The 22,727-nt window shown below is 39.8% G+C and overlaps 1 protein-coding gene across 2 annotated transcripts in view; it reads right to left on the minus strand.

Moving 5' to 3' along the window:
* SAMSN1 (SAM domain, SH3 domain and nuclear localization signals 1) overlaps positions 1-22,727 on the minus strand; it is a 77,651-nt gene that overhangs the window by 23,476 nt on the left and 31,448 nt on the right. The window contains exons 1-3 of one of the 2 annotated variants that reach the window (XM_079972068.1): positions 17,064-17,232; positions 1,703-1,774; positions 658-813 (exon numbers count right to left, since the gene is read on the minus strand). In XM_079972068.1, the coding sequence (XP_079828194.1) occupies positions 658-813; positions 1,703-1,774; positions 17,064-17,120 (285 nt within the window). In that variant the 5' untranslated portion in view covers positions 17,121-17,232. Of the gene's footprint in view, positions 1-657; positions 814-1,702; positions 1,775-17,063; positions 17,233-22,727 lie in introns of those variants that run through there. The other variant, XM_079972069.1, reaches the window with a different exon arrangement.

The following is a 22,727-nucleotide window of genomic DNA, read 5'->3' on the forward strand; positions in this document are numbered from 1 at the left end:
TGAAAAAGACTTAGAAAAATTTTATAACACACAATATCAAATAGAGAAAAAAGCAACTCAGGGTAACTTCTAGCTTAGTCATCAAAGTGTAAACCTATGCATGTCTACTCAGGGATAAATACCACTGTGTACAATGGGAACCCAGAAATTCTATTAAAAATTCAGTTAATGTATTGGAAGTCTGCAACAAAATAATTGCTTGATTTATTTATTCAAATCAGTGTGAGATGTAATCTCCCCATCCCCATCTGAACATTCCAACTCCCAAATGGGAGTGAATAAGGGAAAGTATTTGAATTACAACACCTAAGATTTAAGGTGGATTCCAGTGTTGAATCTACTGCCACTAACAGAATCTGAACATTTCTCCCCACTTCGTTCCTAAAGCCTTCATTTGCAGAAATAAGATGCACAATCAGTTGCACATAAAAATTTCACTCAAAGAAGTGGATTGGCGTGATTAAGCATAGTTCAATAAGTTTGGAGAAAATTACTTTACATATTAGTTTTGCAATACCACTGCAGTGTTTATGATATTGCCTGAACACAGTGACACGCACAGCTAAATATGAAGCAACTTTGACAGCAGAGCTTAAAAACCGGAAGTTAAACCACAAGCAGATAAAGAAGATCAAAAGATTTTAGTGATATGTTTACCATCTCCTCTGAAAGTGCCTTGATGTACTTTTTACCCATCTTTTTCTTCATAGTCATGGAAATGGCCCGCATCTTCTTTCCAAGGCTTCCCCCACTATTTGGTGATTTGTTATGTCCCAGTTCTCCACCATCACTTACAGCATCTGCTTCACATATCTGGGTTTTTTAAAAAGAAAAAAAAGTTTATTTAAAACTTTATAGGAGTCTCTTGGTGCAGCTTTCTGATGATACATGTAGCAAGTCATTGTTTTCTGCCCTTAAATTACAGTTTGTTTATTACAGGCAAATTGTGTTAGAGTTCCACTGGCAAGAATCTTTTGCTCTAGAAAGAGCACAAAATCAAGAACAGCTCCTGCCATTCTTCAGTGCCTGGAAAAGTACCAGGCTGACTTCAGAAGCATGGGAGAAATTTAAAGACTTTCCCTGATACTGCATTGAACCTCAGAGATACTTGGAGAGCCAGGAGACTTCTCAGCACTTTTTGAATGTCTGAGACTAAATGTAATGAGGGTGAGCTTCACTGTGGAAGAGGTCAGGGTTGCTCTTTCTCATGGACACCCCACAGCCAGGCTGAGCTTTGAATTCAACATAATGTAAGAAGGCCCTTCCCCCTGTACTTCGATGGGGGAATAGGGTAATGATGATAGTACTCTGGGTGGCAACAAAGCAAGGCAAGATTTGTTGGCCCTGTTGGCCCTTGTCCAGTTGTGTTTGGACATGCCTCTGCAAATCTCCAAGACTATGGAAGGTGGGTGTATAACTAAACACCAGCAATGTAACAGGCAATAGACAATAGATGACTATGAGATGTACAACTTCTCAACAATAGCAACCTGCTGTTTGAGTGTTTTCCCCTCCCAAAACCAAGGTTCTGTGTGCTGTATCATCAAATCATTAAGTCTGCACAAATTTTACTCAATTCAGCAGTCAGTTTCTCACTCAGCTGGTGCAAAATCCACTGTATTTTGCACAATGTGCTTTCTGTTGCATGTACAGAAGTTAAGGAGCCGTTATGTAAAATAACTAGATTGAGTAATATACAAACCTCAGATGAATCATCTGGCTTTGAAACTGACTGATGCCTGCGTTGGTCAAAGTTCCCAAAGCTACTTGCTCGCTAGGAAAAGAAAAAAATATATAGATAAACACACTAGCATAATTATTTATTTTTAGAGTAAGCTGATACAAAGTTTTCATAACTTTGCTGAGTGTTCCAGTTGGTACATGTTATGCATTCATATTTGACATATGGTCAGCGATTCAAATACATTATAGATGAGCAATCAGAACTTTGCAGAGTTGGAAGTTATCAGTTGTTACCTTTATCCTGAGTCCAGTCCCAAAGGTTGGCTCTACTCATCAATCTCACCCTGAGCAGGTAGCTACAGTTGACTTTTAAAGTAACTAAGGTCAAATCCACACCATACATTTAAAGCACATCCAACCTACATGACTCCCCATCCCAAAGAATTGTGGGAACTGTAGTTGGTTAGAGGTGCTGGGAACCATAGCTACGGGAGGGGAAAATTACAGTGTCCAGGATTCTTTGGGGGGAAGTCACGTGTTTCAAATGTGCATTGGATGTGCTTTAAATGTCTGCCTTAAGACACACACTTTTTGTTCTCTTCTACGCAGGTTTGCCAAACACTCCTAATGTACTACAAAGTGTTTTTTAATTGCGATCAAATCAACAACGGATAAGGTAGGAACAATGAGTTGGATCCAGATTTAGTGTTATGCTTAATTTAATCCCTACTGGTTTCAGTGAGTCTACATATTGCCCTTTTGGTTCTGCAAGGGTTTGATGGTTGGTTCTGAAAGAGTCTCATTATGGGTATGTTTGCATTGCTGACCGTTATGCAAAGTGACAAGTGTGCATTCAAGTTCAGCAGTGGTGATTCTAAGACTGATGTTCATGCAATTGACACTAACTGTACACTTTACAAAGTAGCTTCCTTGGAGAATTTTCACTCTGGAAGGTGCCTCATCTTATTACAATTCTGGTAATAAATCACAAATTTGCTACCTGTGTTAGGTCCCATTTCTTTTACATTCTTTTGAAACTAAAAATAAAGAGTAATTGACAATTTACTGATGGAATAAAATTATCATTTGGACAACTAGTTCGCAATCACATGAAGATCAGTCTTGCTAGCTGCAACCCTCTTTTGATTGTTTATTTGATTTTATAGCCCACATTAATCCTCAAGGCTCAGGAATAATTCCTTATCTAGAGCTGCAATCTCACTAGTGGAAAAAAAATCTGATTGAGTACAGTGGAAATGACTTCAGAGTAAATTTGCTTAGGATTGCATTGCTATTCATTTTCAACACCTCCTCCACCCCCCAAAATGGGGGCAATGGGGAGGTCATCATGGTGCAAACACACCAGCAGGAAGGCCAAATTGGGTCTGCCAATGCGTTTGCAGCACACTGATCTCCCTGTCTCATCTCTCCTCCCTCCTGGTAGGCAGCATTGCCCCATCTGCTGGAAACTAGTGTAGTGGCTCTGCCCCACCTAGTGAGCCACTACTGGTCATGTGAGAGTTTCAGGCCTGGGGTTATCACATCCATCCCATGCACATAGCTGCCGAACAGTCTGTCAATGTGGCCCTTGAGCTACAAAAGCTTCTCCACTCCTGGCTTACTCTAATTTTATATCAAGCTTACTTTGCCCCCTTATTTGATTCATGGTAACAGAGCATTTTCATTGCTACCCATTACATATGGTGTGTGTGTGTGTGTGTGTGTGTGTGTACCTTTTGCAAATGGGCATCAGATATCCCCCTCAGTTTGTACAGTTAACATTTCATTTACAGATTTTCTATATTAAATCAATGAACAATATCCTGACAAGTGGTAAGAGGCATCTCAATAGTGTGATATAACACACACAGCATCAAAGATTATGGGCCTATTAGGCAGGATTAACACCTTTTGCTGACTTTTCAGTCCTGCTGAATATGCCCCACAGCACTGTAGGTAAATGAAGGAAGGCTACAATTCACCACAATGTTTAATTGAGGAACAGGCTCGTGCCATGATACAAATTTAGCAGCCAGTGCCTTTCTGTAGCGTTCGGGATGCCTACGATGAATCCCTGTTTATTGAAGTGCCGATGTGATAGTGAGACACTGAGGAGCAGAGGGGAAATAATGCTTATCGTTGCTGTTCTCATAAAGAGCCAGAGCTGAGGGAAATCAGTTATTCCTTTCGAGGCTCACAACAATCTTCTATCCTATCTGAGCAGAGGCCTTGGGCTATTTTGTCATGTACCTTTGTGTTGTGCCGTACTTATTAAACATTAATAAGAGCTGCAGGATGGTTTCCACCATTCTCGATAATGGCCTTGTTGCACAGGAGAGCATTAAGCAGGGCTACTTCAGCAATTCTCAGTCCCAACTTCTTTTTTCTCCCCATTAAGTAATCAATATAGCTGCCACCTTTTAAAATGCATTCAACCCCATGACAACAGTGTAGAAAAACACAGTGAGGAGCTGAGGGCCTGCAGTGTGTGTGTGTGTGTGTACGTGACTCCTGAGTCCTTCTGCTCGCCTGTGCCAGCCGCCACATCAGCTTCAGTGAGTATCTGCCCGGTGAAGCCATTGGTGTAATGTGGGAGCCTTATTTTCCAGTTTTACAAAAGCTTTTAAAGCAAATGCAAGTCTCTTGGAAGAGGATGGGCCATTGATTTTGACACTGGTATTCAGAATCCCATAAAATTAAGTGATTCTCTTTTGGAAGGATGACTACATTAAGCAAATTAATCCCCCTGAACATAAAATGTGCTGCGGGAAGGGAAGGGTTTGCATGCACCCATTAAGAAGGAGCAAGAACGCAGGAGGTTCCCTTTGGGCACCAAAATATTTCTGATTGGATGATTTGCCAGGAGAAGAGGAATGTGAGAGCTGGTGAACAAGCTTACTTCTTGGTCAACTCACTGCTATGTTTTCAACAATTCAGCCCCTGTAAAGCTAGTTCTGGTGCCCTCCATCTTGTAAGTCACATGGAGTTGAGGTTGCTGGAGGATGTTCTGCTTTGGCAAGGACTATGAACTCTTAAGTCCTGATTCATAAATACCCCATGAATCAAAATAGCCAAAAATCAGGGATTATTTTTTTGTTCAGATATTTCTAAATCACAATTTCATAGAAGAGATAACAAAGCAGTGTACAGCTTAAGAACAAATACTACAACAAGAAGATCATTAAAAGTATCAAGAGTATATCAGCAAAGCCGGCTGATAAAAAATAAATTAAATTGCAAAGGGCTAAACAATACAGTTTTTGCTGTAGAACTGTGGTGAAGCAACATCTGGATGGCACCATGTTGGCCACCCATTTCTTCTTGCTTGCTTTTCCACCTTGCTTTTCCTTAACTGAAGGCTCTATATACATATAAGTATGCCTGTCAATTAAAAAGTAGAGACATCACCTTGCCAACAAAGGTCCGTATAGTAAAAGCTATGGTTTTCCCAGTAGTGATATATGGAAGTGAGAGCTGGACCATAAAGAAGGCTGATCGCCGAAGAATGGATGCTTTTGAATTATGGTGCTGGAGGAGACTCTTGAGAGTCCCATGGACTGCAAGAAGTTCAAACTGATCCATTCTGAAGGAAATCAGCCCTGAGTGCTCACTGGAAGGACAGATTGTGAAGCTGAGGCTCCAGTATTTTGGCCACCTCATGAGAAGAGAAGATTCCCTGGAAAAGACCCTGATGTTGGGAAAGATGGAGGGCACAAGGAGAAGGGGACGACAGAGGACGAGATGGTTGGGTAATGTTCTCGAAGCTACCAGCATGAGTTTGACCAAACTGCGGGAGGCAGTGGAAGACAGAAGTGCCTGGCGTGCTCTGGTCCATGGGGTCACGAAGAGTCGGACATGACTAAACGACTAAACAACAACAGATGCCTGTCACTATTGTTAGGATGTTCTTCTTTCCCCTCCTCCTTAATTTTTACTGTATACTTTTGAGAAGAGGTTTTCAGCACAGAGGACAGGAGGTGTAAATGTGTTACTGGTTGAGGTGCTGACATTGTTATAATTGTTGTATTTTCCATTCCCCATCTAAATCATCACTAACTCTCATTCTTCCTTTCTGGGAGGTCTGTAGTACACTGGACTTCCTGAGAGCCAGAGTTAATCCCTGCATCACATTCCTCAATAGTAATAATCAGCATTTAATACTGGGAAATATTAATAGAACTAATGCTTACAGCCAGACCCAAGACAGCCATAAACCGTATCTTGTGCTTTGTTAGGTTATGCTAACTAAAGAATTATCTGTCTAGCTTATTAGCATTTGGTGAGGCAGACAGCCTTAAGATACCAAGTTATGCTTTTCTATGAGCACAAATGGGGGTTCTATGAGATCAGTGCTTATTAGATTGCAACTATGGTAAATATGCACTTCAGGAAAGACAACACAGAGCCTCATGCACCACTAAGACAAAGGATAAAGAAGTGGGAGATCATGTGCTGGCCTTCTGAACAGGAATGAGGTTCATCCACCTGCTTTTATAACATTGGCTTTTATTTGTCCCGTGTGCAAAATCTTTTTTTAAATATGGCCATAAACTGTTTCATCACCATAAGTGCTCCTTTGGAACTGGGTTAGTATCTTAGCATAACTGTTGAGAGACTTTAGTGAGCTGTTCACATCTCAAATATTCATCCAGCTTTGTTCACAAGGCGCTTCTTTTTATTCGTGCATGGCATTTTCCGGCTTTGTTAAGAATTATGGGACAGAATGCATCCATTCTGAGCCATGCAGTTGTGGAAGCACTCCACCTAGTCCATAGCTGCTTCCAACCATTCTGGGCTTTTTGACATTATAGAACTGGGGCATTCAACATAATATATGCTCTCTTTGTAAAGGCAGCCTTCTGATCTGGTCTCAAAAAGCAGGTTGTGGTTGACTTTGTTAGCAAGTTTAGTCGCTGTGTCTCTGTGGAGATGTTTTGCAGATATTGGCATACATAATAAATAACCATTTCCTGAAAGCATCTCAGTTCTTTAAGCTAAGGCTTTCAACTTTGTGATGGCATTTACCTTCTTTGCCCCATGCTATGTGATTATTGGTCATTAAATTTGAAAAATTTGAAAAATGGGGATGTTCAACTATGTTGAGATCCACAATCTGGGAAAGCTCTAGATGAATGCTTTCTTCATTACAGGTGTGTGTGTGCAGGCACAATCTGCTTTAAATCTGTTTTGTGGACATGTCTATCACAACTTTAGTTTTGGGAGCTCCAGAAGAGCACTACGTTCAGTTAACGACCACCACAAAATGACGCAGGAAAAATAAAAGGTGCATTGGACCCTTAAGCACTATTAAATACTTCATAAATCTCATTAACAGACTATTATAAAAATCACTGTCAATGGGAGAAACTGTTTGTCTTGCCTGAAGCCATTGATCATGGCCTCCATTAAATGAATGATAAACTCCCTGTTGTCTTCATTGGAAGTGTGATCAAGCTCTTTTGTTCCTTTTTTATCAATGTTGCTACCACATTGTTATGAATCATAATGTCAAATAATGTTATGGTCATGAGAATTAGAGCAAATATGTTCTAGGAGATAAGGTTTGTATTAAATACAGGTCCTAACCTGTCCCTATTATATCTAACTTCCTTCTTGAGCTTCTTTAGTAGCTGGAGATTAAGAAAAGTTTCAGTCCCCTCAGCTATGTTTTACTGTATCCATCCAGCAGTGCCCTTGACCATAAGCAATGACCAACTGTACACTAATTCTTAGGAAGATTTTTTTTATAAAAAAAGGAATGTGGAGGAGAGGGAGGAATTTTACTACTTTTAAATGAGTGTTTGATGCATCATTTTGGTTTACCTGATTAATGTGCAGAGCAAACTCAGCCACGAGAGTTGTAATGTTTCTGCAAGCTTCCCTAAAGCGAAGCTCAGCCATTAATTCAATGGCACATGTCAGCTCAGCAGAACAAGGTCACTCTTCTCCTTCAAGGGGAACCTTTTTAGAAATAATAAAACTGACAGAAAGTTCTTTTTTGCATGCTTTATATCACCTGAGGTTGAGTGCTGCAGTGAATACAGCAGGGCTTATAAACAACCTCATGCCCAAGCAGCCCCCAACCCACCAGGTTTTTTGAACCTAAACTTTTTATTTTTAAAAAAGCCAATGACAGTTTTATGCACAGCAAATACTCCATATCATGTAATCCTAAATAAATAAAAATAAGTAAATCTTTTCTTAGGATTTTTGGAAGAGAAGGTTTGTAAGCTCAATGAGCACAAATGGCTGATGTTGCAGTCAGCAGGTTAATAAGGAAGAAAAATATAGAGTGAAGGACTTTGTGTAGTCAATTCCACAGAGGTTTCACCTTTGAGTGCAAAGTGGGGAAAATTTATTTCAAATATTATTGGATTGCCCTGTCTCCAGTTCATTTATATAGCAGACTGTAAATCTGTAAAAGGACTTTTTAAATGTAAAGTAAATGCAAGGTTGATCCAGCGCACTGAAGTTTACAAATAACTAGGACCAGCTGAGTAGCTGTTTGACAGATGTTAAAAACTGAAACCTGCTGACTTAAATGCAGAAAAGAAAGAGCAAAGTGTAATCAAAACCCCAGTACTGAAGCTGCTCCATGTTTGGCCCAGCGCCGCATTTTTTAGAGCAGGAATGGAACCGAATGTACTGTATAGGTTATTCAAGTGACACGGGTTCAGTATGCAGATGGCCTGGATATATTGGGTGTCCAACTAAGTCATACTGGGAGCAGACTTAATGAAATCTATGCACGTAAGTTTGACTAATGGTGGATATCACTCATAGGATATCCATGTGGGCTCTGTAATCTCTCCTACAGTTTAAATGACACTGGGTTGAACTGAACATTGCACTATTACAAACATTCCATCTATGCAGGCATATCAGACAGGAGAATTCCCCTTCCTTTTCCCCATGAGCTGTTCAGAGGGGGTTCTCCTGACCCCTGCAAGCCACTTGGGGGGCATGCAGGGAGGAGAGGAGAAGACCTTTGCAGAGGGCTTCCACTGACAGGATTTGCTACGTGAATCCCACTCAGAACTTATTTTACACACACACACACACACACACACACACACACACACTCTCTCTCTCTCTCTCACACACACACACACACACACACAGAGAGAGAGAGAGAGAGAGAGAGAGAGAGAGAGAGAGAGAGAGACTGTAAAAACATCTGGCCTTGGGAATTTCTCATTGAGAGTGTTTTTGACTGAGTTATATTTTTGTTGTGTTTATTCTTGGTATCTATTCTATTATTTTTATTCACTTCTCAGTTGCTGAAAAGCACTTTGATGTTGGAAAAGCAGTAGATATACTTATTCTTAGAAAGCACATGAATTAATAAGAGCTTGAGTTCTTATCAATTAATGCCTCGGCAAGTTGATCCCAGTTGGACAACATGTCCACTGTAAAAAGACTAGCCACTTTACCAATGCATTTACACCATAAAAGAGCAAATTATGCAGTCACCTAAGTGAGTAGGCAGGCAAATTCTGTACTCACTTCTTTGCCCTACTGGGTGAATAGCCTAACATCCAAAGATGTGGACAATGCAGCGTCAGGGGCATGGCTCAGAACTCTTATGCCCGCTTTCCTTTGAAGTGATATTTTTCTCTAAATTGTTGCTCCTTGTTCTGAATCTCAGATATTTTTCAAATTACATAAGCAGATATTTTATCTAATTAAGTTCACACACATTCACATTATGTACAGTGATCTAGTGCAGCAACCCTCAGAAAAATCTGCCATGCAAAATAGGGTAAATTCTGTCTGAGTATCATAATCATTTTTATTTATTTTAAAAAATGAGGTTAGTAGATTAGAACCATCTGGTTTGGATTACTGGAAGTTTTCTGTCACCATTAAAAAAACCTTCAACCACATCCTCTTGCTGCACTTATTTTTTTAAAAAAATGATGCCTGACATACATGTAGCACAATCTTAGATGGGGGACAGCGAGCTCTGGAAATGCAACACGAAAACCAAAATGATCCTTAAAATCCCATTCACCTTTTGGGAATATAATAGTAGAACTGATGATGGCATAATTCATTATGATTTTGAATCTCTACAATTACAGGGTCACAGATTAGCAAACTGGACCTAAACTACCATCACAACAATATATTTTAACATGATTTTAAATTGTCTTTTGTTACCTGTATTACAACTTCGGAAATGGTCTTTAGTGTTAAATCAATAAATAAATCTTAAAATGAGAATGTTATGATATATGAACACAATTGAAGAAAAATGTAAATTTAAAACAAGGAACACCTCAGTGAAAAAATTAAAAACTTAAAAACATCAACAAGCAATCATGAACAGGAAACCATGAAGAAGCTATCCTCTGCAGGCCTCACTGAAATAAATAGGAGCTACCACGGTAAACAAAGTTTTCTAGGGGATTGTTTTGGCTCAACTGTCTACACAGAATACAAGAAAATAAGCAGTATTGTTGGCTGCAGGAACTTTGACTAATGGACACCCCCCACACACACACTTGTGTGATGATGAAGCAGCCGATGTTAGCTCTGACCCAGTTTAATTTACAAGGCCTGCAGGAAACAGGAAAACCTTATCTGTAATGTCACCTGAAGTTCTTTTTTTAACTGAATATGAAGACAAGTTTCTATGCATGTGGGTGTCATTCGATAATGCTTACAGGTATTTCCAGCAAAAATCATCATACCCAGATGTTATCTGTTTGTGGCTGTTTTGCAGAACTTGCAAATACCTTGACAGTCTTCTTGGAGGATTGTACTAAAGACCTTTGATGACAGACCTATGTGCCATCTCTGCCTCTAAGCATAAATTTACACAGTTGGAAGCCAGAAAAATGTAGCTTTATCATCAGCTCATCACCTCTCATTATTGTAGGAATAAATGCAAATGGAGGGGGGGGGGAGGAATGTGACTGCCAAATAGGTTGTAGAAGCCAGCTACAATGATATGAGTAGCTGATTAATTATGGGCTCAATTTCTTTATGAAATCTAAACTTTTCTGTTTTAAATCTGAATCTCCTAAATGCCTTTGAAATAACATTAGAAAGCTTAACCCTGGTTAATATTCATTAATGGTATACAGTCTCCACGTTGCATATCTTGGTCTTTAAAACCCACAATTATATTTTGAATAATGAATGTTTGGCATGACAGTAACTTTTATTTTTGTATCTGCTATTTTGGAATTCATTGTATCCACCGTTAAACAGGAGAACAACGTAGGAAATTTATGAAGAATCTATCTGATCCATAAGCACAATTTTGTTTCATTTTTAAAAATAAAATAACAAACCACTGAATTGCTCCACCACCTCCTAAGAAAAAATTGGGACATTCTCCCCCTTTCGCTGCACTAACTTCCTGTTGCTGCTTGCTGACTTGCATGCTCCCCGACACCATCCCACCGCCACCAGTTGCTGGTTTGTACCCCCCCATCCCACTGCCGCCACTGCTTGTCTGCTAGCCCGCCCCCCATCGCGCCACTGCTTGCACATACGCCACCTTAGTGGCTTGTGTGTGTGCATGCCCACTACTGCATGCCACACTGCACCACCACTCAGCTGTGTGCCAGGGGCTCACCGCCACCACCACACACTGATTTACTTCTAGAAGTGGCACTGTACATCACAAACCTGCGGCCCTTTTTCGTGCATGTTGTGGTAGGTGGCAGCGGCCAGCCACCCAAGGTGCTCTACAGCTTCTGTAATTCCAGGAATGTCCTGGTAAAAATGGGGCAGTTAGGTAGTAAAGGTAAAGGTAAAGGGACCCCTGACCATTAGGTCCAGTCGTGGCCAACTCTGGGGTTGTGGCGCTCATCTCACTTTATTGGCCGAGTGAGCCAGTGTACAGCTTCCAGGTTATGTGGCCAGCATGACTAAGCCGCTTCTGGCGAACCAGAGCAACGCAAGGAGACACCGTTTACCTTCCCGCCGGAGTGGTACCTATTTATTTATTTGCACTTTGATGTGCTTTCGAACTGCTAGGTTGGCAGGAGCAAGGACCGAGCAATGGGAGCTCACCCCATCGCGGGGATTTGAGCTGCGCCTTTTGATCGGCAAGTCCTAGGCTCTGTGGTTTAACCCACAGAGTTGCAATGCACTTAAAACTTTGTTCACAAGCATATGCTCATGATTTGAGAACAGCAACAGGAAGTAATGACCTGCACGTGTGAATGAGTCACCATGGATAGAACTTAAAATACAGTTTTTGAGTCAGTTTATGCAATCAGGATCCTGTCTGAAATTGAAATGTACAGAAATCAAGTAAATCAGCCCTTGGATTCCAGCAATTTTGATTGTGGTTGTGCCCCATCCTCCATTCATTCCTGGACAAAGTTAAACTCATTCATCCTCATCAATTAGCTTTTTCCATTTGTAGGAGAATAGAATTCTCCACTGGCTACCACTTCCCTACTTGTAGGAATGATGGGAGCAGCTCTTTACATGCTACTGTGTGAAGTGTGTCTGTGTGTGCACATTAGTCTGTAAGCCCTGCAGTTTGAGGTTTTTTCTAAAAGCGCTTTTGCAGACATTGTTTTGCAGGTGTCCACACCTGCATGCTGTGCTGACAACATGAGCAGTTGCCACGCAGAGGTCATAGACCCTCTAGCACATCAATTTCTTTGCTCCCTCCCTGTTCAATGCACACTGTACTCTATGAAAAAATGCTTGTAGGTTTATTGAGATACCAAAAGTCCAGTAGCACAGGCTACACATACAGTTATACTGCACTCAGTGTTTGCCCAGAGGCTTCCTTCCATTGTGTCACACAAGCAACTACAGTACGTATCTTTTTTACTTTTGGCATTGTGCTCAGAGTATCCCTGCCCTAGCACCAGGCAGGCCTGAAACATCACACAGTTTGATTTATTCAACAAAGAATGCAAAAAAAAGGCACTTCATAGACCCTCTGGCACTTCAGGCTTCCAATATATCTGCTCCCTTTTATACCAGTTAATTCCATTAGAGTCATGGTGGTTTTTAAAATGTCACCGTTCAGCTGTGTTTTGTCCAAGGTCAGTGCACAAAACGGATGCACTTCATATCTATCAAACTGCTACCATAAGCATCAGATAAATGGCTCTTGGTGGAAAAGTTTTTAGTGGTTACAACACTAAGTTGATTGAAGTTTCGATAAACTGGAGTGATTACTTAAAAAGCAACACCACAATAAATACCATGGCAGAAACCAGCCCCTTCCCAATTGTGTTTGTGTGCAGATGAGAAAGAGTTAATGGTGGCTGTTTCCATCTGTCCTTTTAAAGAGCATAAACACTTAATGGAGGCTGTTTCTGCTCCCTCCTTTCAAACAGCAAAACATTAGTGAAGCCTATGCAATTCTCCAAAGACTAAAATATACCAATATACTTGGGGATTTTTTTACAAAACCAATTGATTATCTTCAAAGTAATCCCAACACCAAATGGCTCAAGTACCTCTCAGGTGAATATCTTCATGGAAGGATGCGGGGGAGTATCCCACAATGTCATAAGACTCTCCCCAATAGGAGGTTCCCATATGGTGTTCTCACTTTCCACACAAGGAAATGTAAGATGGCTTATAACTGTTCTACGGTAAGGTGCTTTCAGAACACCAAAAACATGCTATATCAACAATATGAAGATGATAATGTGTGTATGCTGACCTAAAAAATGCATCTCTGAGAGACATTGAGTGTTTGTGTGTAGCTGCTCAGTTTACTCACTGAAGTGAATAGGGGATTCTTGTTTATACTGAAGCTCATTTTAAAAGAAAAATAAATGGTTGCTAGATAAATATTGAAACTACTAAGCATGACTGTTACTAGTTTTTGTAGAATGCAATGCCTGACCAGCCAGGAAGGCATGCAAGGAAGTTCTTGTGAAATCCTGCCAGTTCTTTGCAACTATAGGTGCATGTTTTAAATGTTTCCCAACCATATGGTTAGTTTGGTAACAATCTTCTTTAGAGGGGAATTGCAAAATTCAGTTTGACGAATGCAGAATTGATTTTAGTTAGGTTTCCCCCACTGTTCCCTACTTTTAAACACATAGTGAAAATCAGTATAAAATGTGTGGAAGACACACTGGCTTAGCACCACTATGCTTTTGCATTAAACATTATCAAAATACATATCATAGCAAAATAAAAGATAAATGTACTACCCTGTGGTACATTCGTCATTTATTTTGTCATTTCCTTCCCATGAAATTACATTAATTAAGATAATAAAAAAGTATCAGTAAAATATTGTAAAGAAAATGCGTGGTGATGGGTACAAACATTGGTGAGCCACAATGGTGGTTCACTAGAAGGGGAAATTTACTGAGGAGTGGCCATTTAATTTTGCACATAGTAGTTCTAAACTTGTAGAAAGCCAGTCATCCAGAGACTTTCAATGAGCAGTCATAACGCAGAACACAGCCACTCTAGATGATGGAATGATTGTGGCAATACTATGCACTTCTGAAGTGTCTGGAGGCATGTCTCCTCTCAGAGGAACCATGTAAGGTGTTTTAAAATTGACATCTTTTCCCAGCCTGCAGAAAGGCTTAAGGAGCAATGATAATATTTTCTTTCTCACTGAATGTTGTAGCTATGAGGGGCCAGATTTAATTTCTGGACCTATCAGCCCTCTGCAAAGGGTCAATACATTATAGCTGTAGAATGGAGCTGTTTCAAACACAACTCCACCCCCGATGATGGGCAACTGTTTGGTGAAGTTTACTGGGCACTGTGAAAGCCACTAAAGAATAAAGGTATATTTTTTGAAGGTGAGGCATTGGGGCGGGACGGAGGTAGGGGCTGGTTTACTATTGCAATTCCATTCACCAAGTGTGTGAAAATGTGTTTTTATAAAAATCAATTCATACTACTACCTTCTACATAAAAACATTTGTATGATAGCTTACAGTATTAATCTAAAATAAAGTTGAAGGAGAGAAAGTCTCTCCAGTGGTGTGATAATCACCTCCTTGCTTAGCAACCATCAGTCAGCCCAATACGTTTTGCTACCTGAGGCAAAAGACGAGATCACATCCCTTTCCCCCTTTCCATCCAAAGAATCCAACCAGCTGGCATTTGAATCTTATTTCAACATTGGCAATGGCATACCATCTTTCAGGGTGCCCAAGGGTAGCAGATCTAGTTAGAAGGTGGTACACATAGTTCTGATTGCCAACTGACAGCTATAGTCAGGGGCCTCAGGAGAAACAGCTGGAGTGCTTTTGCTCAGCAAATGCTACCTAAAGCAGTGGTAGGGCCGGCCCAATGGTGGCCATTGCCCATCATTAAACATATAAGATTAAATAACTTATTGATACCAATTATTAATTCATCCATTTTATTACAGTCCTAATCAGCTTTTCAATCAGTGAAAAGAGGATTGTGTTATCCATTTTATCTTCCCAGAAAATATTGACTTGTTCAAGATTACTGTTGATAGTGCAAGTTCATCCATTCTTTCGCCAGAAAGTGGCAGAAAGTGTAATTCTATCTGGGAAAATCACTTTATCATCAGAAGATCAGTCTTAGGAAGCTCAGGAAGTTCATACTTACTGAACTTAAAGTTTTATGTGTGTAGAAAAATTTTACTCACTGAACCACTTGAAATTAATTAAAATATTTACAGCAATACAGCAGATTACAGCTGTAATAGTAGCACCTTGTCTTATACTATTATTTGCAATAAGATTTATTAGTCACTTGTTACCTTAAAGATTTCCAAGTGACCTGTGTTTTTAAAAATGGAAAATAAATACATTATACCATCTGAAATTCATATAAAACATTAACATTTTATACAAACACAGAAAGTTTAGACTACAAGATAAGAAAATATATGAATCCATCCATAAACAATATCTTGTTGACCCAAACAAAACCCTCTGTTTTTTCAAAAATGAAAATCTGTATTATTCAGTCCAGTCGTCAGAACAATGTACCAGTAATATTTTTATGCTAGATATAAAGGCCATCAAAAATAAATTACCAAAAAATGGAAAAAGTGGATCTAACTGTGAAAATTCATTTTGAACCCAAAATATTCCGCCTCCCCAATTCACAAGTAATGATTTCACACTCATGCAGCAATTTATTCTGCCAAAAATAAAGGGAGGGGAGAGAAATAAAAATACAAGGGCAGGAAAATAATAATTTGGTTGTCTTGTGCTCTTGGCAAGACTCTCCTCTTTGCTACTTGAATGTCCTAACCTGGGAACAAAATATCCAAAGTTTGCTATTTATGTTCCTATGGGAAAAATCTAACTCTACCATGTCTAACTCTGACATCAGTGGGATTGGAATTTCGACTTAGAATTAAAATGTATGCATTCAATATCTTGGCTATAACTGTATATCTGTATATATCTTTCTATATGTTATCTTTGCCTCTGAATGTAAATGTAAAACACAGGCAGCCAAAACAATGAAGAACTGAACAATACACATTGTCGAGGGATCAATTATATTATACCTGAAGGCAAAGGGGTACCAAAATAACAAACGTCTGCTACTTCAAATAAAATGCATTCACAATTTGCCATTGTTAGGCTTTACTATAAAAACACTTGCAGCAAAGTACAACTGACTGTTAAACTAGAAAGTTCACTAAAGATAGAAAAACAAAAGTATTGGTTCACAGAAACAAGCATCTGCAACAATTATGGAATCATAGTGATGCTCCTGTCTAAGCCATGGCTAGTTCCCAGACAACTTCCTCACACAGCAATTTACAAAGTTTCTGAACACAGTCATGTAACTGAGCACACATCCTTGTGGATAAAATGCCCATTACTTTTTGTCAGTACTAGTCCTAAGACCCCTGGAGGGTCATTTCACAATAAAGAAGTAGAACTGTGGCAATGAAACTTCTGAAGGAGCTACTTTCATATTATTAAACTAAAAAACTTAGAATCAAGGTGCCTCACTGGACTGGGAATGAGGGCTGCATACAGTTACCAAGACTTGGACTTGTGCAACTCCCTCTGAGGGTGGTGGCCTTCTCTTTTAAGTGGGACCTTTGTAAAATTCTCATTTTGAATTTGCTTACCTAAATCTAGGAATTACTCAGGGCAGCATGTTGAAGACAATTTCAAGGACACCTCTGCTTGCTTGGTACTTAGGTCTGAAACCTGTAACATCTACTGGAAGAGAGGGTCTTTGCCACCTCATTTTCATGGGAGGGCCTGTTTGTGTGAAATTACCCTCACCAAAAAAAGCCCACCCCCCTCCAGAAATGAACATTGTCCAGCTGCCCTGAGTCCCAGTGAACTCTGGGCTGTGAATATCAAAAACTTGTAATTTGGTACTATATAACTGAGATTATTTTGAGCACCACAGCTTCGGTTTTTCCATCTAAATGTAATTCCTTCTTAAATGCTAAATTCTCTTACCTTTGGCTTTTGAGTTTTTTCCTTATCTGAAGCATTCGAAGGTTTTCTCTTCAACATCTTAACATTCAGATTGAATCAAAATACCATTATAAGGCAGAGTTGCTCGATTTGCTCAGCCAAAGTGCAGCAGTGTGAATGATACACAGAGCTCAAATCAGCAAAATAAAACTTCCTTATTCTGCTAAGGATGTGACTTCACTCAGCTTTCTGCTAGGACTGGTTGAAATACTGAAGATAGAGGAAGGAAGACAAAATGAGAAGAAGAAAGAGAGAGAGAGGCTCTGGGTATAACTCAGCAAGCGCTGCTCCTTCAGCTTCTTCCCCACATTTCTTTCATGGCAGCTTCCACAGAAACGGTGCTTGATGCACTGTTTCCATACTAGCAGCCTTGTGTGGAAGGGTGAACAAGTCAGGGATGCTCAACCCCCTGCAGTGTTCTATAGCTTTGTCAACAATTTATAACATCCCAAACAGCAGGATTATTATTATTCTCTTCTTTCAGTGTTACAACCATACTAGGAAGCACCACAGCAACCATGATCTTCTGGCACATCCCTCTCAAAACAAATTAAAAATATAGTGAGCTGAAGTGTAAAAGAAGAAACACTGCCTAGTATGTGATGTTCTAATGAGGGTGGGTAACAAACAATTTATATCCATTCTCCTGCAGCATTACCAGTTGCAGGGAAACAAGCAGAGACTGCTATTGCCTCCTTGTGCAATTCCCAGGAACATCTGGTTGGCCACCGTGGGCAACAGAGGAACTGCACTAGAGGAACTACTTTTGTTTGATAGATGACCTTGGTCTGATCCAGCAGGACTCTTCTTATATTCTTACATGTTTTCTTTAGAGTAGGTTTTCAGAAGTGCATAGGAAGCTAGGCTCATGACTCTTTTGCAACCATTGCTCCAGGGCATATTCCTACAAAAAAACATCTAAATGTGCCAAACAATCTTATCCCTAAAAAACAAAATCCTCCCTAGGTTGTCATCCTGGCCAGAAATGGAATCATATTTGTTATTAGCAGCCTACACTTGGTGTGAGGTAGTTTAGATCGTTTGATATCAACGAGATGAAAATCAGCTTCACTCCTGGTACTTCTAGCCAACTGGTTTTTAGAGCAATAAACACACACCCCTATCTCACTGGTTTATATATAAGACTCTAGAGATATAAAATCTAGGAGGGTGCAATGACCCACAAGGATGTTTTGTGTTTTGGAAAGTGGTGCATTTTAGCTTATACAGAATAGCATAGTGGTCTTTTGGGACCCATTTGGAATTCTGAGAGTACCGTGGGCACCACCCACACTTGTTGCCTCTTTTCCTGCTAATCTCTCCTCCCCAAATAGAGAAAAAACATGCATGTGTGCATGCACATTCCTCAATTTTACAAGTTATTTGAGCAAAAGTTGGATCCAGTAGAACTAACATGGAATTTAAACAGTCATAGAGGATTTTCTCTCTTTTTTAAAAAGGTTAAACTTCAACATCAGCCAGCACCAAACAACAAAAATATAACTTGGACCTATTTGTCTGAAGTTTTGGAAGACTTTATATAGAAGGGCCTGCTATGCCTACAAATTTCATTCACTTCTGTCAAAAAAAAGTGTGTATGAGAGACAGAGCTATAGTCATTTGTTGATGTAAGTCAATAAAGCGGCACAGAGCTTCAGATTTTCAAAATTAAGGTGCTGATATCAATTAAGGTGCTGATATCAAACTGTCTGACCAAACTGCAGGACGTCTGACCAAACTGCGGGAGGCAGTGAAAGACAGGAGTGCCTGGCGTGCTCTGGTCCATGGGGTCACGAAGAGTTGGACACGACTAAACGACTAAACAACAACAACAAATCAATCTAAGGCAAAGCAGCACAAACTAAAATGGGCCACTTTCCAAAACAGCAAACAGGAGTGTGAACCTACTCTTGTGGTCATTGCGCCCTCCTAGATTATATCTCTATAGTCTTATATATGAAACCAGTAAGGTGTGTGTTTGTTTGTGTGTGTGTGGTGTACTGCTCAGCTCTTAGCACAGTGCTTCATGGATTAAAAACAAATCAAAACTTTGTCAAAAGACCCAAACACATATCAACAGTTGCTAAGATAATATTTTAACCTTCAATTATATACCCTCTCCCTCCGCCCTTGTAAAATTTGATGCATGAATAAGAAATAATGGATAAGTACTATATCTTTTGAAATGGCCTCTGTCTTTCTGGAGTTAACAATAAATATTCCAGAGAAAGAAAGCTTGAAGCTTATATATCACCCTTCAGATGAGTTATCATTTAATTTTGTTATTCTGGTCACTGTATATATTTATGCAAATCTGAGGAGGCAATATCATGTCAAGATGGGTTGATCAAATTGGGTTGACTAGCTAACAAAGAAATATTATAAACATGATGAGTATTTATAAGGTATCCTCATAACTATTTTCTTTTAAACCTTCTAAACAATTGAATAAGAAAAGTGCATTTATGGGCACAATCCAGCCTTCTTTTGGTCTATGCAGGGCAGGAGCTAAATCATGAGTCCATTAATTTTGATACAGTATTGTAGGAGAAGCTCCCTATGGATTAGACCCTATATTTATTAAAAGCCATTCTAGCATTTCAGAAATTCATGTTCAGGTTTCACTCTCTCATCAATTTTTTCATGAGATTTTGAGTAGCTTCACATGCTTAAATCTATCTTGTATTCTTGCAATAGAGTCAATAATAAAAATGTTGGAAGGGTAAAATATCTCTCATCCTCATATGTCTGGTAATGGCAGCTGAAATGCCATCATAGACCTGACCAAACTCACATGAAATTATTGGAGAATAAATGCAACAAGAACACAACACACCTAATAATGCATTTATCATATCATTTGGAAATGCACATTGAACCCAAGTTCATGCAATTATAAATTCATTTGTTATACTCTTGGCCATTGTTCCAACCTTTAAAGCACCAAATAAACCTTTAGGAGGGAATCAAACCACCTTGATAATTCAAACATTAATTCCTTTTCTGCCCACTGTTAAAATCTGTGTGATTAATAAAAAGAGAATTCATATGTAGAGTAATATATGAGCTTCCCTTTGCTAGAATATTTATCGTTAAACGGATAGAAAGAGGCCATTTCAGGAGATATAGTGCCCACCCATATCTATTTCCTCTCTCCATGCATCAGAAAAATTACAGCAGGTTGAAGGCTGACCTGATTATCTCCTTGTCCTTGAAAGTTTGACCTCTGCACTAGTTGTTGAAAATACCAAACAGAGCGAAAGACTGACACTCGTAACATTACAAGCACATAATTGAGTTAAGCTGGAATCTTGAATGAATTTTAATGCCTGGAAAGTTAATGTAGTCTGAGAGTTTTATCTTTTTAATTTTCAAATGGTCTAATATGAAGAATGCATTGCACAACATTGATCATAAAGAGGGACAGGTGAACAGGGAGCATGTGAAACACACACACACTATTAGGGATGATTATAAATGGCACCTGAATACCTCAGATCAGTCCTTTTTAGTAAACCACAATTAGTTGTGTATGTTACAGGTTACAAAATTCCTGCACTCCCATGTAAGAAATGACTTGATAGTAATACCTGGAACATCACATTTGATAATGTTACATGCAGGGTTGTTCATGTATATGACTGACCATATTGTAAAAACATACTGTAGTTAATAGTAGTGAAAACTCAGTGTGTAAGATCAGAACATATATTCAAGGTAAAATGGATCTCTTCCATTTTCTGTAGCCCATTAGCATTTACAAGTGATGCATCATAGATAAAGAAATTAGCTGCCAATGGGACTTTTAATAGGTTTATTATAAAACTGGATGGGTTGGATCAAGAATGACTGTTTCACAAATGAAGGCCTCCTTCTACTCATAGAAGGCACAAAAGCTCCCCACTGGCAGAAGAAAAGGAGATAACTGACCTGTCTCTCAAACATAAGGCCCCACAGGGCCTCTATATTGTCAGTAGGGGTACCAGCTTGAATAAAATATGGGGGGGCAGGTAGGGCCCATCTCACATAATCAATGTCAAGATGTGGTCACACACATCATTTGAATGGCAATCCCCATCAACTGAGGGGTGGGGGTGGCCAAAGGGATCTCAGCCCCTAGGATCTCATCCCCTATGCTTACCAGCATTTAAACTCAGTTTATTAGTCCTTGTCCAGTCCACAGCACTGGCAAGACACTAGTCCAGAGTCTGCACACCCAGTCCTATTTAAGATGTTACTAGTGGCGGACCATGGGGGTCTCAAATTTCAGCAGTGCCCTGTGCGGCACCAAAATTTGGTGCCCGCCGCCTCTCACCCTCCATTCTACATCATGGCTGTGTCACCCCCTGCAGTGCCCCCAAGGCTCCATGTTTGATGCAGCCAAACCAGTCGCACTCCCCGAAATCTACCTCTGATATTACAGATAAGTAGAACTGTGCGTCATCAACACACTGATGGCATTTTGCTCCATATCCCCTAATGATTGCTCCCAGTTGCTTCATAAAGATGTTAAATAGCACCAGGGACAAAACAGTCCCCTTTTGCACCCCATAGCACAAACACCAAGGGGCCAATGAGCATTCACCAGTGCCACTCTTTGGAACTGACAGGGCATGTAGGATCATAACTCCTGTAAAACAGTGCCTCTGACACCCATCTCACAGATCCTGTGCAGGAAACTACCATGACTGATAGTATCAAAAGCCACTGAGAGATCAAGTACTCCACTTGTCCTCTACCAATCATCAGGTTGCCCAAGGCTGATTTGGTGCCAAAACTGACTCAAATGTATCCAGAGAACCAGATTCATCAACAAACTTCCCAATCACCTTTCTAGCACTCAAGGATTTGTTTATTTGTTGAATTTATATTCCATCATTTCCTCTAAAGGGTTCAACAGTTCTCTCCCTCATCATTTAATCTCCACAACAACTCTGTGAGGTAGGTTCAGCTGAGGGGCAGTGACTGGCCCAAGGTCACCCAGTGAGCTTCATGGCGGAGTGGGGATTTGAACCTTGGTCTCCCAGGTCCTAGTCTGACACTCTAACTACTACACCACACTGGCTCTCATTAGTTAACATGCCATAAGCATAGCAAACAACATGAAGGCAAGTCCATAACTATGTTCTTACTTCTCAATGACTAACATTAAATGATATGTTGAAAATATGAGAAGCCTTATCAGACACACAACACAGAATATGCAAATTACTGCACAACATTTAACGGATAGAACTTCACAGCAGACTCGGTTCACTGTTGGTTCAGGTGAAAGTTATCAAGTGACATCACTGTGTAATATATATTCATGTGTAAATGTGTCCACAATGCATCATTATCAGAGAGCAGAGAAGTTAACAATGATGACTTTAAAAGGGGAGGAATGGGCACCATAATCAAAGTAATTACATTCACCTTTCCCAAGTCAAAAAATCAGCTAAAGGCTCCATTGCTTCCTTTTGTACTAGAGAAACTGGTATGATCTGAACATCTCACACTGCCTCATACCAAGTCAGACTAGAGGATTGGCATTTGCTCTCCAAGATGTAAGATGTGAGACAGGCCTTTCCCTGCCCTTCTATGTTAACTGGAGATGCTGGGGCTACCAATTCATTCTGATGAAGCTTTAAATTAGAAAGATCTGTA

This window comes from Podarcis cretensis (genome assembly GCF_951804945.1).
Source record: "Podarcis cretensis genome assembly, chromosome: 4".
Taxonomy (NCBI): domain Eukaryota; kingdom Metazoa; phylum Chordata; class Lepidosauria; order Squamata; family Lacertidae; genus Podarcis; species Podarcis cretensis.